Source organism: Barbatula barbatula (genome assembly GCF_947034865.1).
Source record: "Barbatula barbatula genome assembly, chromosome: 1".
Classification (NCBI taxonomy): domain Eukaryota; kingdom Metazoa; phylum Chordata; class Actinopteri; order Cypriniformes; family Nemacheilidae; genus Barbatula; species Barbatula barbatula.
The window spans coordinates 15183362-15197530 of NC_136766.1; the positions used below are offsets into that span (position 1 = coordinate 15183362).

The 14169-nt window shown below is 36.8% G+C and overlaps 1 protein-coding gene across 1 annotated transcript in view; it reads right to left on the minus strand.

Moving 5' to 3' along the window:
• sorcs2 (sortilin-related VPS10 domain containing receptor 2) overlaps positions 1-14169 on the minus strand; it is a 150020-nt gene that overhangs the window by 66115 nt on the left and 69736 nt on the right. The window contains exon 3 of the mRNA XM_079447231.1: positions 1560-1659. Coding sequence (XP_079303357.1) covers positions 1560-1659 — 100 coding nt within the window. The remainder of the gene's footprint in view (positions 1-1559; positions 1660-14169) is intronic.

The following is a 14169-nucleotide window of genomic DNA, read 5'->3' on the forward strand; positions in this document are numbered from 1 at the left end:
AGACAATATAGACTAAACAAAAATAGGACACTATACACCATAACCATGTGTATATTGACAACACCATTGTGGTGCATCCAATGTTCATCAATAGGATTATTTCTGTGAGGTAAAATGTGTTGGAAGTTCTGTGAACGGTTTCTGGGGCTCATTGTAAGCACCCCAGACAGCGGTACCATCAAAGAGATTGTGCCTTAGAAGCCTGATAGTGTCTGTTTTCATGAAAGCCACTCTTTCCCAGACACAGCAGAAAGCACATGCATTATACTGCCATGTCCAAAACACTCTTGTGTGTTGACAGTCCAGGTGACCTAGTCCAAAATTAGAAGATAAAAGTTTCTCTTGTTGTATCATCGTTTTCTGTACAATTTACTTGCAGGCACAAGCATCTAAACAAAAGCCTTGTCCTTAGATGTACTGCATATTGTTTCGTGTTTTCGCATTAATATTAAACGCTGTGCATTGTGATGGGTGCTGAGAACACAGATATGCTTTGATGAGTCTGGTAAATTATTGAGCGTGTTTACATGCACAGCCTGACACGGATTTAGCTTAATAAACAGACAATGTGTAAGCTCACGAGTGCCATAAACAAGGTTCTTTTATTTTGAAGGTCGGTTAAAAGGGATAGTTATGATTGACACACCCTCGAGTTTTTCCAAACCTGTAAGAATGTATTTGTTCTGATGAACACAAAGAAAGATATTTGGAAGACATATTTGGAACAACTTGAGGTTGAGGAATTACATTTTTGGGTGAACTGTCACTTTAAGGATGGTTAAAGGAAAACCTGAATGTCATTTTGGCGGTTCACTCATATGTTCTGTGCATATGTATCTTTACTTACTAATGTCAAAACCTAATATTTTTTTTGCATTGACAATGTCAGGTATTTATTCGGAACTGAGTTTGGATGGTTATCGTTGTTTTTTCGTATATATAAACAGACTCATAAACAGCGAGCATTTATTCCGACATGAAGACTGCTGTGAGGAGATTGCTAATGAGCAGGAGAACCTTGTAAACTTTATTAGGACGAGTTTGACACGCTTGAACATGTCATACCTGCTCTAGGGTGATCATTATCATCAATCTACATATGGGGAAAGAAAATTCACATGACCTTAAACTCCCCACATTTAATTACTCTCTCTCTCTCTCTCTCTCTCTCACACACACACAGACAGACACACACACACACACACACACACACACAAGGGACATATTTATTAGCTGTATTTACATATAATCTAATATCATGATTTGAAAAGCACCATATGGAGCTCCTAAGTGCTATTTTTGATATGTTAATCGCTGATCTGTGCTGAAACATGCAGCACTGCCAATAACTTAAATTTGAGTGCTAATTGAAAAATATCTGTTCATGATAATTAATTAGCACATTCACAGAGCCGTTCATTAACAGACGTGGTGAAAACATAATTCATATCATATAATGAGCTCGGTTTCAAAGACAGTTACATGTGCATCCATCAGAGTGATCCAATGACAGCAACCTTCACAAACCACGTTAATGTCTAGGTCAATGGTGTTCTTACCTTTTTCTTATTAGTGGGACAAATGTAGAAGTTTGTGACTATGACAGTTGTCCCAGGCATCAAGTTAAGCTTTGTGTAGGTTGTCCCGTAATCACTCGATCTGCATTGAGTAAGGGGAAGAGCGAGGGAGAGAGAGAGAGAGCGGGGAAAGAGAGAAATGTCATCTTAACAGTATCACAGTTTAATAACACTGACTAACACACAAAGATATGATACAAACATATGCATCTAGAGAGACTCATAGTCATATACAGATAACATGTATTTATTCACAGGATTGAGAGGCAATATAAACATGACTCACTGTATACATAACCAGCTAACAGGAGTTGCTACTACTAATTTGCTAAGAATATCAGAAATCTTTTCTCATATGTAATAATTTTTTAGGTGAAATTTGATTTTTTTGTAATGTTAACATCATAAAAGATTAAATACATATTTGAAATAAGATAGAATTTTCCTTTTGGGTGAACCATCAGTTTAAAAACATGTTGAGAATGAAGTCAGTAAACTGCAATTATGCTGATGTACATTAATTGTAATCACCCATCTGCTTGCTCTAAGGTCCTCAGTGGTCTCATACGCACTTTGACTGTCTTTTTTTTGTACTGGATTTGAATCAGCATAAACAGTCAGCAAATATGTGACTGTTGATAACTCAGCCGAACTGCAGTAGTGGGAAAGATGAGACGTTTTTTTGAAATGTTCAAGACATTCTGTTTCAGCAGTTCACGGCAGATGAAATGAGTGCTATGATCACTAACTCACATCCTCTCAGCTCAGCACAAAAAGTCAATAGATGGACCCGATCGAGAACCGCTCAAGCGAAATGAAAAAGATCTCTACTCTGCATAAAGACATTAATAAGAGAAATAATAATTTGCTCCAAACTTTAAATATTGTTTTAAGTGTGGACGGACTTTGCTATGAAGGAAATAGTTAGATCAGGTTGTAATTGACCAATGCAATACTGCTCGATTTCCCTATCTGAGCAATACCCTGTTATTAGATGTTTTGCTTGTTGAAAAAATACCCTGTTCACAGCAAATAGTAATTTCTAAAATTGACTTAAAGTTCATTTTTGTGTGTTGCTACATTCACATTGGAATTGTCACGATCGTGGTAGGGGATGAACCCAAGCGCAGGTAGCAATACGGGGTAACAGACTTTAATAATAAATAACAAAACAAACACCCACGTGGAGGTAACAAAACAAGAACCGGGGACACATTAACCAAACACCAACTACTGACAAACTAAACAAGAACTTTAACTTCAAAAGAAACCTAAACAAACTATAGTTAACTGCATAGGATTTCAGGACACTGTACAACTCAGCGGCAGGATACAAGTACAAGCAGGGAAACATGTACAACGAACCAACACAAGACAATAGACAAGAGGGCAATAAATAGGGAGACTAACAAAGGAGATAACGATGGGCCGGTGTGGGTAATGAGACACAGGAGGAAAGCAATACTAGGAACGAGAGGGGCGGGGCCAAATGACGAGACTGGAGAGAACACATATTATGTCCTGATTGACAATAATATGTTTCTCTCCACATAAAACACGTGGGTCTGTCATGATTCTGCCCCTAGCCCAGAAAATCAAGACAAGAGCAGGCAGAATCATGACAGGAATATACACTACCCTTTAAAAGTTTTGAAACACTTGACTGAATGCTTAATCTTAAAGTGTATGTTTACATTTGAGCAAAAATTTTAATTCTGCCAACTGAGTAATCCTAAAACCAACATTTATTAAAACATATATATTTTTTAAATGAAAAAGCCATTAAGAGCCCATAATACACTATGAAATATGTAATTCACATAGCCTTTAAAAAGCTTCCCAGACTGAGACCTCAAGATGCCATCCCAATAATACAATTTTGCTCATTCTAAAATGTAAAAAAATATAAATTTAAGTGTATGTTCCAAACATCTCCTATATTGGCCAGCACAATGCACATCAGAAATTACTTTAAGGCGAAACAAGGAAATCTAGTCAGAGAACATCATAGATTAGTCAGAAATGATCTGCATCAAGCAAATTCAAATAACAAGTCCTGCCAATGTACGACAGAAGAATTCACCATCACAAAAATCAAAACAAGCAGAGAGCTGTGGTCTAAACCTGCCTGACAAATCACCATCACGTCATAACACAGATATGAAAGAACAGAAGAGGTCAGAAGGTTACATTTAAAGTCACTTTCCATTTCTTTTAACTGAAAAAAGTTACACTCTCAGAAAGAGACGTGCTGCTGACAGCTGATACAGAGCACACAATGTCGGATCAAAGAATAAACCCAAACACAAATACACGGCGCTAAAGACTTTCCCCATAGAACTAATTAAACAGAACTCCTCCCTGGAGCGCCTGCTGAGCGCACATTTTGTTTCGTACTTGACAGAACAGAGGAGCAGAGCAGAGGTGTTTACGCTAGTGCAGTTTGAATCAAAGAGCAAGAGAAGGATGGGCAGGTGGAGAAGGTGGGCCGCCACTGATCGCTGATGTCAGGTGTCATATCCCCAGAGACAGAAAGAGGAACTTCCCTCTACAGAATGTGTATGAGAGTGACAGTACAATTCTCACCGTATTAATATTATATATAGTATATAATATATAATATATAGTATATTTGTTTTTGTCAAAATTGCTTTTTCCTTAAAAAATGTCTATTACCTCTTGTCTATCATCTCTAAAAATATTGTGGCAAAATGTACTGGTTAATTGCTTTTTTACATTTTTATTTATAGTGGCTAGTTAATGTTTAAGGACATGTTTAAGGACATGCTCGAAATTGAAGTCAAGTCAAGACTTTTTTTTGTGGGGGTGGGATTTAGTCTCGCAATATACAATTTATACAAAACACACAATATATTTGATCATAATATGCATAACTATTAAAAACAGGCTTGCATAAAAGAACATGCTAATTTTACTCTATTTTGGATCAAATCAATGCAGGCTTGGTGAACAGAAATGACAGTATTTGAACAGTAGTGTACATCCAACAGAATAATTTGAGCATTATTTACCAATGTAGTATTTATTATTTCCCTTAAAAACAACTGGATGATTGACATTTGTGATAATAATGTTTGTTCCAAAAGACTTAAAGTCTTCCAAAAGAAATTAGTTTATTAGATATTCAAAATATCAATTGTGACAAGACCGGCTGTCAGTCTGTGTGTTAGTGTTGGTGGGATTTTTCAACGATTTCAGTGCAATTTATATAGTACCATCCAGGGGCAGTTATGAGCGAGTCTGTCAGTCAGACTGTTCAACCATTTCAGTCCAAAAGTCTGTTTTATTCAGGAATTAACCAAGGCTATCAATATGTCAATCATAGCTATTTCAAGAGTGAATCCCATATTTATATGCCGATGTAATTCCCGAAACATGCAGCATGTATGTGGCAGTTGGTCTTAGCAGCATAAAAAACAAGTTCCCTATCGATACTTCACTCGTACTGCGTAGCAGGACGCTATGGGGAAAACTCCTTTTTCTCCGATGACTGAAGCAATTCAATAGCGTTTTTCGCTACTCAGCAACGCTCTTTTCCCTGCCGCTATCCGGCGACGCTAAAATAGCAATTAGTTCTGCTTGATAGTCCTACTATCGAGCAGACATGTGAACGATGTCCTGCGCTTGGTGGTCTTTAGAAGTAGGGCGGGGCTTTTTAAATTTAAAGAGATATTTAGCCCAAAAACTAATTTAATATAAATTATTGTAAATAATTAATTCACAAAATTTACCATATCCATTGCATGAATTGAATCACATCTGTCATTTTCTCTCAAATAAAAATATTGGAGGGACCCCCTTAGTCTATATTTTAAGCATGTATATATATATATTCACTTTTAAGCAATACAACTGTACTATTAAGGAAAAACTATTTTTATGAGAGTTTTCATGTGTATTGTCATGCTGTTAGTTTTTCAGATTGCTGTTGGATGACTCGTGAGGTTTGAATTTGTTGAAATTCAACACACTGGAATGCCACAATACATCAAGAAATGCTGATCAAATTATACGCAGCTGTGTACAGTATATAGTAGCCTACCAAAATCACTGATCTTTTGTATACTTACTGTTAGTTCTAAAATGTTTCATGACTGGATTTGTTAAACCTGTTTAATGTATTTCTGTACATGTCTGCTAAATACTAACATTCCCAATAACTCTAATATGTAAGCTGTTTGATAAAGCCTGTTTTATGATTCAAAAATAGCACTCTTCTTTCATTACCAAAAAGTCATGCTAATTTGATCCCGATTAAATTAATTTATCAAAAAACCCATGCTTATTTTGAAGCAGAACTGAATTCCTAACACATGCCATTTATTCAGAAACATAGCGTCTGTTAATTAGAATAAGCAATTAGACAATGAAGGCGTTCAGCATCTCCAAAGTGGAGGAAAACTCGGCAGAGGTCATGAGCGGTGCTGCTGAAGCGAGCTCCAGGAACAGCCAGCTCATTAAGTAAATCCTCTCGTGGAGAGTGAAATGTCAGAGGTCTCAGAGGAACATTATGTAACTAATAAAGCTAATTTGGAGGATTGTGTGGCACGCTGCGCATCGGTTGCCAAACGTTACGCTAATGATGCTAACTTAAGCGGACGGCTCATTTGATGCCACCGATTAACTGACAGGAGTAATGCAGTTGTTGGAGGAGTGCGCGAGATTAAGAAACATTCATGTAAAAAAAGATGGAACGTGACAACAGGGAAAATATTCTGCTTTTAACCTCAAATGTTCAAAGGGATTTCTAATCATAGTACCTATTTTCCAAAAACAACCTTCTGTGTAAACTCAAAAATGAATAAAGCAAAAGAGACTGATAACAAATGAGACTACAACCAAGCATCTTAATTTCCACATCAATCTGACCTGAGACTGAAGACAATTCCAACATGTTAGGTACAAAATACGCAATATTGACATCAACAGTGTCATTCTAAAACCGATCTACAGACCATGATGTAAGCCCTCAAAGCCCTTTGTGATGTACAAAGCTTAATAAAGTCACGTAGCAAAGAACTAAAGGCAGCCTAAATCTCAGAATAAATCATATTTTTTGCCACAAGGGAAGGTGAACTGTTTCCAAGTGGAAATTAACTGAAAACATTGTGACTTCCTAAAGTATTCATTTGGGATCATGAGTCATCTTCTCTGCAGACACTCACTGTCATATTAAATCAAGGCTTGAGGAATGAAAATAGACTGTATGGAAAGTTCATTTTTAACCCACTGCTCATTTTATTTGTTTTGGTGGGTCATGTGCAGATTCATATTTTCTCTTGTTGTGTATTAAAATAATATATATTTTAATATATATATATGTCTGTTGCTGTTTAAATTCTTAAGATAACCATAATAACTAAACTTAACAAATGTAGCTCAACTAGTAAAGCATGGCACTAGTTATGTTGAAGACATGTCTCTTTGGATAAAAGTGTCTGACAAATAATGTGCGTATTATTTTTCAAAGATGTCTACCTCATTGTGCTTTTTGCTCGCTAATGGAGCTCTGCTAAAAATAATCCACAGTGTGACAAGTGTACTTGAGACAGGGTTTGTATGCAATCCTTCAGACAAAACACTTTAGACATGAGTCACAGCAGCAGGTTAGCATTACCATTAAACAACATGACATCTGACTGCTTTTTTAAACTAAACATTGGCCAGTATTGTACCTTCAATAGACTTTCATCATGTCTATATGTTTTGTCATGCTGAAATACGTCTTGTTGTTTTTTTACTTATTAGCATATGCTGTACAGAGATATATAGGAATCTTTTTATAATGTTTTAAAGTTCCCTTTTCTGTCTGTTTGATTCTTAAAGATGGGGTAACACACACCGTTTCTGCAAATCTCATATTAATCTTGAGTACCTATACACCGTAAAAAATGAACATGGGTTTTAGTTGGAAAGCTAAAATTATTTGACTTTATTTGACTTAGTCCTTTGCTTTCTGAAATGTAACTCAGAATTGTACACTTTTTCAATTTAAAGGACATGTGAACTAAAGTGTGAAAGCTACACTTGAGAAAGCCTGGGGGAAATGTTGGTTAATCTGTGAGCAAGTGACCCTTAATGTCCTTGACCCTGTGAATGTGTGAGAAATGTTTTGAAAGGTTAACTAAAAGTATCTCAATGATTCTGCAAACCGTGGACAGAGTCCCACAGGTAACAGATATTAATGACGAATTCAAAAGCTTCTCATTGTCACGATCCTGTCTGTGTTTTCCCCGGTAGTTTGGACTTTTTGTTTGTTTTATCATGTTTCCGGTCCTGTTTTGCAGTCATTTGTAGTTCTTGTAGTCACTGCACCAATGTAACCAGTTCTACTCGCCCCGCTCTGCGCAGGCCTCGAGCTGTCGTTGGTCCGTATGCACTAATGAGAAGGCTTAAGACCGCAGTCTCTGTTGGTCGGAGAGTGAGGTTTTACCTTGCACAGCACTCTCTTCGCTGGCCTCTGTTACATCTAGTTTATTTTAGGATGTTTTGTGATTACCCTATGGATTATATTAAAAACCAAAACTGCATTTGGATCTGCTCTCTGTCTTCCCTGGCTGCAACGTAACACTCATAAGCAGCAATTTATTGTTGAAGATCCAAGTGGGTCCAACCTCTTTCTTCAGCTTCAGTCTGAAATACATCCCACACACAGGTGTTCACCATTAGACACAAACAAGTTAAAATAGGCTGCAAGTGGCCATGGCACTCAGGAGGAGACAAGGATTTGTGAAGTGTTTACGCCAATTCTACAGTTCCTACTTGATGAAGTAGCAGACCTCCTCAGACTCATCTAATGATGCTGTTTCTCTTTAATCCTTTTATCATAGCTCTTATTGTGAAATTGAGAGACATTTTAGTCCTCCCTGAAACATGCTGTGGTGAGTTTTGTGAATGGCTTTTAAATGCATTCAGACCATCAAATTATTTGATTAACTGCATTCAAAATCAAAAAATGAAATGAATCTCTGTGCTTAAGAGGCGCTATATTTACCTCTAAGCGCAAAAGCATTATTCATTATTTCATATTAAAAATTAACACATTTTTATGATATTGCAAACAAAAATGTAAAGGGACATACAGTATGTAGTTTGCACAGCCTCTAAAGATGTTCAAATAAATACCACATTGTTGCAGCACAGTTAAAAAGGATTATAGATCAGATTGTGAAAATAAAGAGAAATAAAGAAAATAAGAGCATTACTAAGAATTTAAGGAAAACCAATGCTGAATTAAGCAAAAGCAATATCCAAGTGTTTGGATGTCCCAGTGGAATCTGCTGGTTCAAATACAAGAGTGGAAGCCAAACCACCCAGAATCTACTATAAAGGTCATCGATCAAAATTCTCTGCACGCATAAGAAGGAAACTTGCGTGAGAAGCCACAGAGAAGCCAAAGATCACTTTGATCTGTCAGAAGCTGAATTGCAGAACATACGAGTAGAAGAATGCCTTCTCTTTAGTTAGAAAGAAAGGTGTGTAGGTATGTCTGAATTATGCACAATGCTGGCCCAAATTTAACAAGAAAAGGTGTGGTCAAATAAGACAAAGGCATATAAACTAAAGCTAAAATCAAAGTTATGTGTATAAATCAAATCATAGATTTCCTAAACCTAAAAATGTGTGATGCGCCAAATGCTCCAATCACAAATGTATGCATCTTTGGAAGCACTTTCTCAGTGGTCTTTTGAAATCTACACCTTGTCATTCAGATGGAAAAATGTGGCAGATCAATAAATGTATTTCAAATATGCACTATTTAAATGGAGCTTTAGGTGTAACCTCAGTGATATACGCCCACACCATTCAGGGACCCTAGAAATGTATTTGATAGTTATTAAGCCACTGCTGATTAATGTACACCCCTCTTATTATACTGCTGAGGGGCTATTAATTTTCACTAATGCCATCTAACTTACTATTATGAAAGGCGATCACTCGTTTTTATTGCACAGAGAGCAGGGAAAAGGTCATAAGACTTCATAAATCAAATTTGAGGCTATTTTAAGGCACGTCATTCCCAGTAAAGGACTGAAAACTTTCCTTCATTTATAACATGGCCTTTTCAAGAATCTGTATGTATAAAAGCAATAGCTATCACAAAAGAACCACATTTTGCATATTAATAATACGTATGCAGCATTTATTAATCTTGGTTACCTTTTATTAATTTCTGGATATACAGTACAGATGTTTAAAAAACATATTATTCACTAAAATAAATGATGATTGAATAACAGAATATTTTTAAACGAACACAATCCTAGATGAACAAATAATAGTTTAATATTGGTGATGCCTAATGTGTTCACTAACTTTAAATGGATAGTTCACCCAGAACACAGAAGATATTTTGAAGAATGCTGGTAACCGATACTGGACCCACTAACATCCATGGACACAGAACCACTTCTCAAAATTTCTCATTTGTATTCCACAGAAAAAATAATTATTCTAATAAATGATGACAGGATATTTTTTTTAAATCCCTTCGAACTATTTTTGAATATTCACAGGCCAAACCCATCCTCTTTCTAATACATTCCCCATGTATTGATTTCACTCTGTGATGGACATGAGACGAGAGTTGAGTACTGGCCAACAGGACAAACCTAAACATTCTCAAGAGCCTCAGGTAAAACTACACAATGTAAATCAAGAGGTCTAAACAAAAAACTGATTGAGGAGCAGTGAGCCAGTCAAAACAGTGAAGTAAAGTAACTCACACTACACACTACAGGCCTGAGGAGTCTTGCTTAATGAGATGAAGAGGCAGGAAATGTGGGGAAATAATAAAGCAACAGTCTGTTGAATCGGAAACTGTGTGTTCGCCTACTATGTTTCCAAAAGAAGAGATGAATTGAAAAGTGGAAGCCAGTAGAAAGAGAGGGATCCTGTTGAAACAGTGTGTTGACGAAAGTTACAGTACAGTGACTCACTAACGTCTGTTTTGATTATCTCTGACATCTCTCTCAAACTGCACATCAACAACCCACCTCCCCGCTTTCCCAGAGGAGTTTACCTCACAGCGATTCTGTTAATAGCATATCAGAATTCAAAACAACAAGAACCAGTTTCATTGTTTACACACAACTCTAGGGATTCCAAATAACTCGGAATTTCACAGCACAATCATTTTTTGTTTTTTTATTATTTATTTGGAAGCTTCATATACTGAGTATGTCCTGGACTAGAAAGATTTAGACTGCTGTGGGTAACGGGGTAGAAATTACCAAGCAATATTATTTTGTAGTGCTCTGAATGGTCTAGTGCATCCTCCATTATGAGCTTATAGCAACAGGTTTGTAACACACTCCAATTCCACATTTGCTCTTGTGTCTGAAGTGGAAATGATGCGTTTCAGCAGTCTGATAGCATTTGCTTCGGGCCTGATGTGAAAATCAGATTTGCGTATGAATTGTGTTTCACATTAAAGTGGAGCATGGGCTGTGTATCATTCCCTGTGACACAGGAAATTTTCTCCTAACACCAACAGCTGAAATAAAAAGAGGCTTGTCCTAACACGCAGAGAAAGCCCTCTAGGGTTAACTGTGGGGTTTAGATCCAGAGAAATATGTATTTACAATATAACAACAGCTCAAGGGCATGTTAGTTTCCTGCCAACGTGATCCTGAGAACAGAGATCATTTTGGCTTCTTCAACTTTCAAACATGAATCTGGTCAGATACAGATACAAACAAACCAGTTCCCTGGAACCTGGTAGTATAACTTCAAATGCATACACACTCACATGTCCTCATTTACACTCTAGAAAACTAAATCACACGCATGCGTGCACGCACGAACACACACACGTACACAGAGTTGTCCCACATGAGTACTGGGCAGCAGTGCTGTAATTGGGAGCATTTATCTAAATGACATTCTCATAAGGACCAGTGGGAGCAGGATAAGAATTCAGCAAACCAGTGACACACTTCTACTTTCTCTCTCTTGGCACCTTTTTAGATGCTTACTTCGGCATTACATATAACCTTAAGTTAGCACCAAAACAGCCTGTAAAACAAACCATTAATGCAGTTTTCCCTATTTACAAAAAAGTACGGTAAAGTATTTATGTTTATTTAATGTTTATTCCTTATACCTTAACAGGAATCTTTAGGATCTATTTTTATTAACCATTTCAAATGTAGGCTGCATGATTTATAGTCCATAACAGAATGCAAATTAAACTCTTTCGTATAACAGATTGTGGTTTTAAAAACCTTTAATATTTTAACCCAGGTGTATGTAACAAAGTTATCACATTAAATTGATACAATTCAAAGTATTTATCCGTTATGTTACGCAACAGTGACCGAGCAGTAAACTGTATTATACAATGATCATTAAATTCATTCTCTATGTAAAAGTAAGAACAGGTTATATAAAAGGATGATAATGCTCAGTGGTGGCGTTTCACCAAAACGAAGGGTGTGGCCAACAACAACATTCCAAAGTAACAGAACCATTAATTATACCACATCATATCTAGACAAAACGTGTACAAGAATCCACGAAACAGAAAGAATGCATGAACATACACGGAGACACATACCCTCATATACACAAATTCTGCGGCAAAAGGGCGACTATAACAAAACATTAAGCGCAATGAAATGCCACTGCACAACATTGCCACATGGAGTACATTTTTTATTTATTCACTGATAACGTAACAAATAGAATTCATCTTGCGATATTTATACATCTGGCTTGGGCAGATGAGATTGTTCTTTAAAATAAAAAATTATATGTTGACATTAAAGACCTTAATACTGCCCCTAACCTTACTGTACACCTGTTTGGCATTTTTAAATAGTTTATTGATTTTGTTGAAAATAAATGCTTGCATGATTTGAAAATGTAGACAGGTGGATTTGAACCTGCATCGAGTCACGTGTCTTACTCACTACACCATTGAAGCTGTTGGTGAGTGAGTGTCTAAAATAAAGCAGATATAGAAATATACAGCAGTCTAAAATATTTTCATTATCTTTAATGAGCATCATTATGCACACTTTTTTTCCACTGTTTTGTCTAAATGCTAGGGTATGGCAACTGCCATACACAACCATACGCAAATGCCGCCCCTGATAATGCTGTATTTTCTTTATTCTAGTAATACCAATACAACTCAATAGAACGATACTGATCTGTCAGATAGACTTTCTGTTTCCCTTATCTCAGAAGTACTAATTAACCTTTGACCTTTGATGGGAGATCTGAAATCTGACCGAGTCAGGGGTCATATCGCTGGGGAGAACTTCCTGTCATGACATTATTGGCCAACTTGAAAGCAATCATTCAAATAAAGAAGAAATGGCAGGTTCAATGACAGACAAAGAAACCGTTTCAAGCAAGGCCACGCTTTGAAGACAATGAACGTGCTTGCTCCTGAAAAGAACAATTTTTAAATCTAAAAACTATGTGTGCGATTGCTTTTGTTTGTTTAGTAGGTAATTGTTCACAAGGAAAATATGAAATACTAGATAGGTAAATAATTCTAGAATTATTATGTTGGATGTACACTACTGTTCAAAAATAATTTCCTGTAACTCAGTGGTAAGAGCATGGCGCTAACAACGCCAAGGGCGCGGGTTTGATCCCAGAGGATTGCGCATACTTTATAGGATAATGCAATGTAAGTCGCTTTGGATAAAAGCGTCTGCCAAATGCGTAAATGTAAATTTCTGTAATCTGCATTGATTTGATCCAAAATACAGTAAAAGAAGCCTGTTCGTAGGAACTTCCGCAGCACTTTGCGACAGGTTACACACATGCACGGCAGTGGACAGCCGTTTCTTTTTATGGCAAACCACGTGACTTCTGACAAGAAAGCTAATTTTTGGTCCAAACGGGAAACAAGAAAGATGGCAACAATTCTAGAAAATAAATTAAACACCAAAAACTGTATGTGGTACAATGGCGAAAACTAACTGTTTATCTTTTATGTATATCTTTAAGAAACTCATGTAAACACCTTAATCGTAATATTTGCCTATTCAGAATAAGGCAAATCATTTGATTACCGATGTCCATGTGAACGTGGTCTCTCAGGTGCGGGTGTAGTCAAAGTGGAGTTCGATGCAAAGGGGTGATGGGAAATGTAGTTTGTGCCATGAAAGGTCCGGGGATCGAAAGCGGGTGATACTGGGACTCGGGAGAAACACTGTAGAAGGGGAGGGGGCGAAGCCGGCAGACGAGTTGGGTTGCTAGTGTTACAATATGACAATGATACATGTGGTATCTCCCTGACATAATCTAAAGATATTTATGTTTCCAGACATACGAGAGATAATCTTCACGCAACACTTTTATCTGCCTTTTAAATTAGGTGACTCTAAATGTAACTGAACAATGAGAGGGTCTTCATACCTGCCATGATATTAAAACTAGAGAAATGTAGCCTTCAAAACATCCCAGCAGCTTCTCCAGCTGTCCATTAGTTACAGAACATTATAGAAGCCATTAACATTTTACAGCACTGCACTGTACAGACAGAGATAGCTGAAAGCCTTGTTAGACTGACAGCCTCATTCTGTCACTTTTCTTTCTCTCAGAAGCGTCA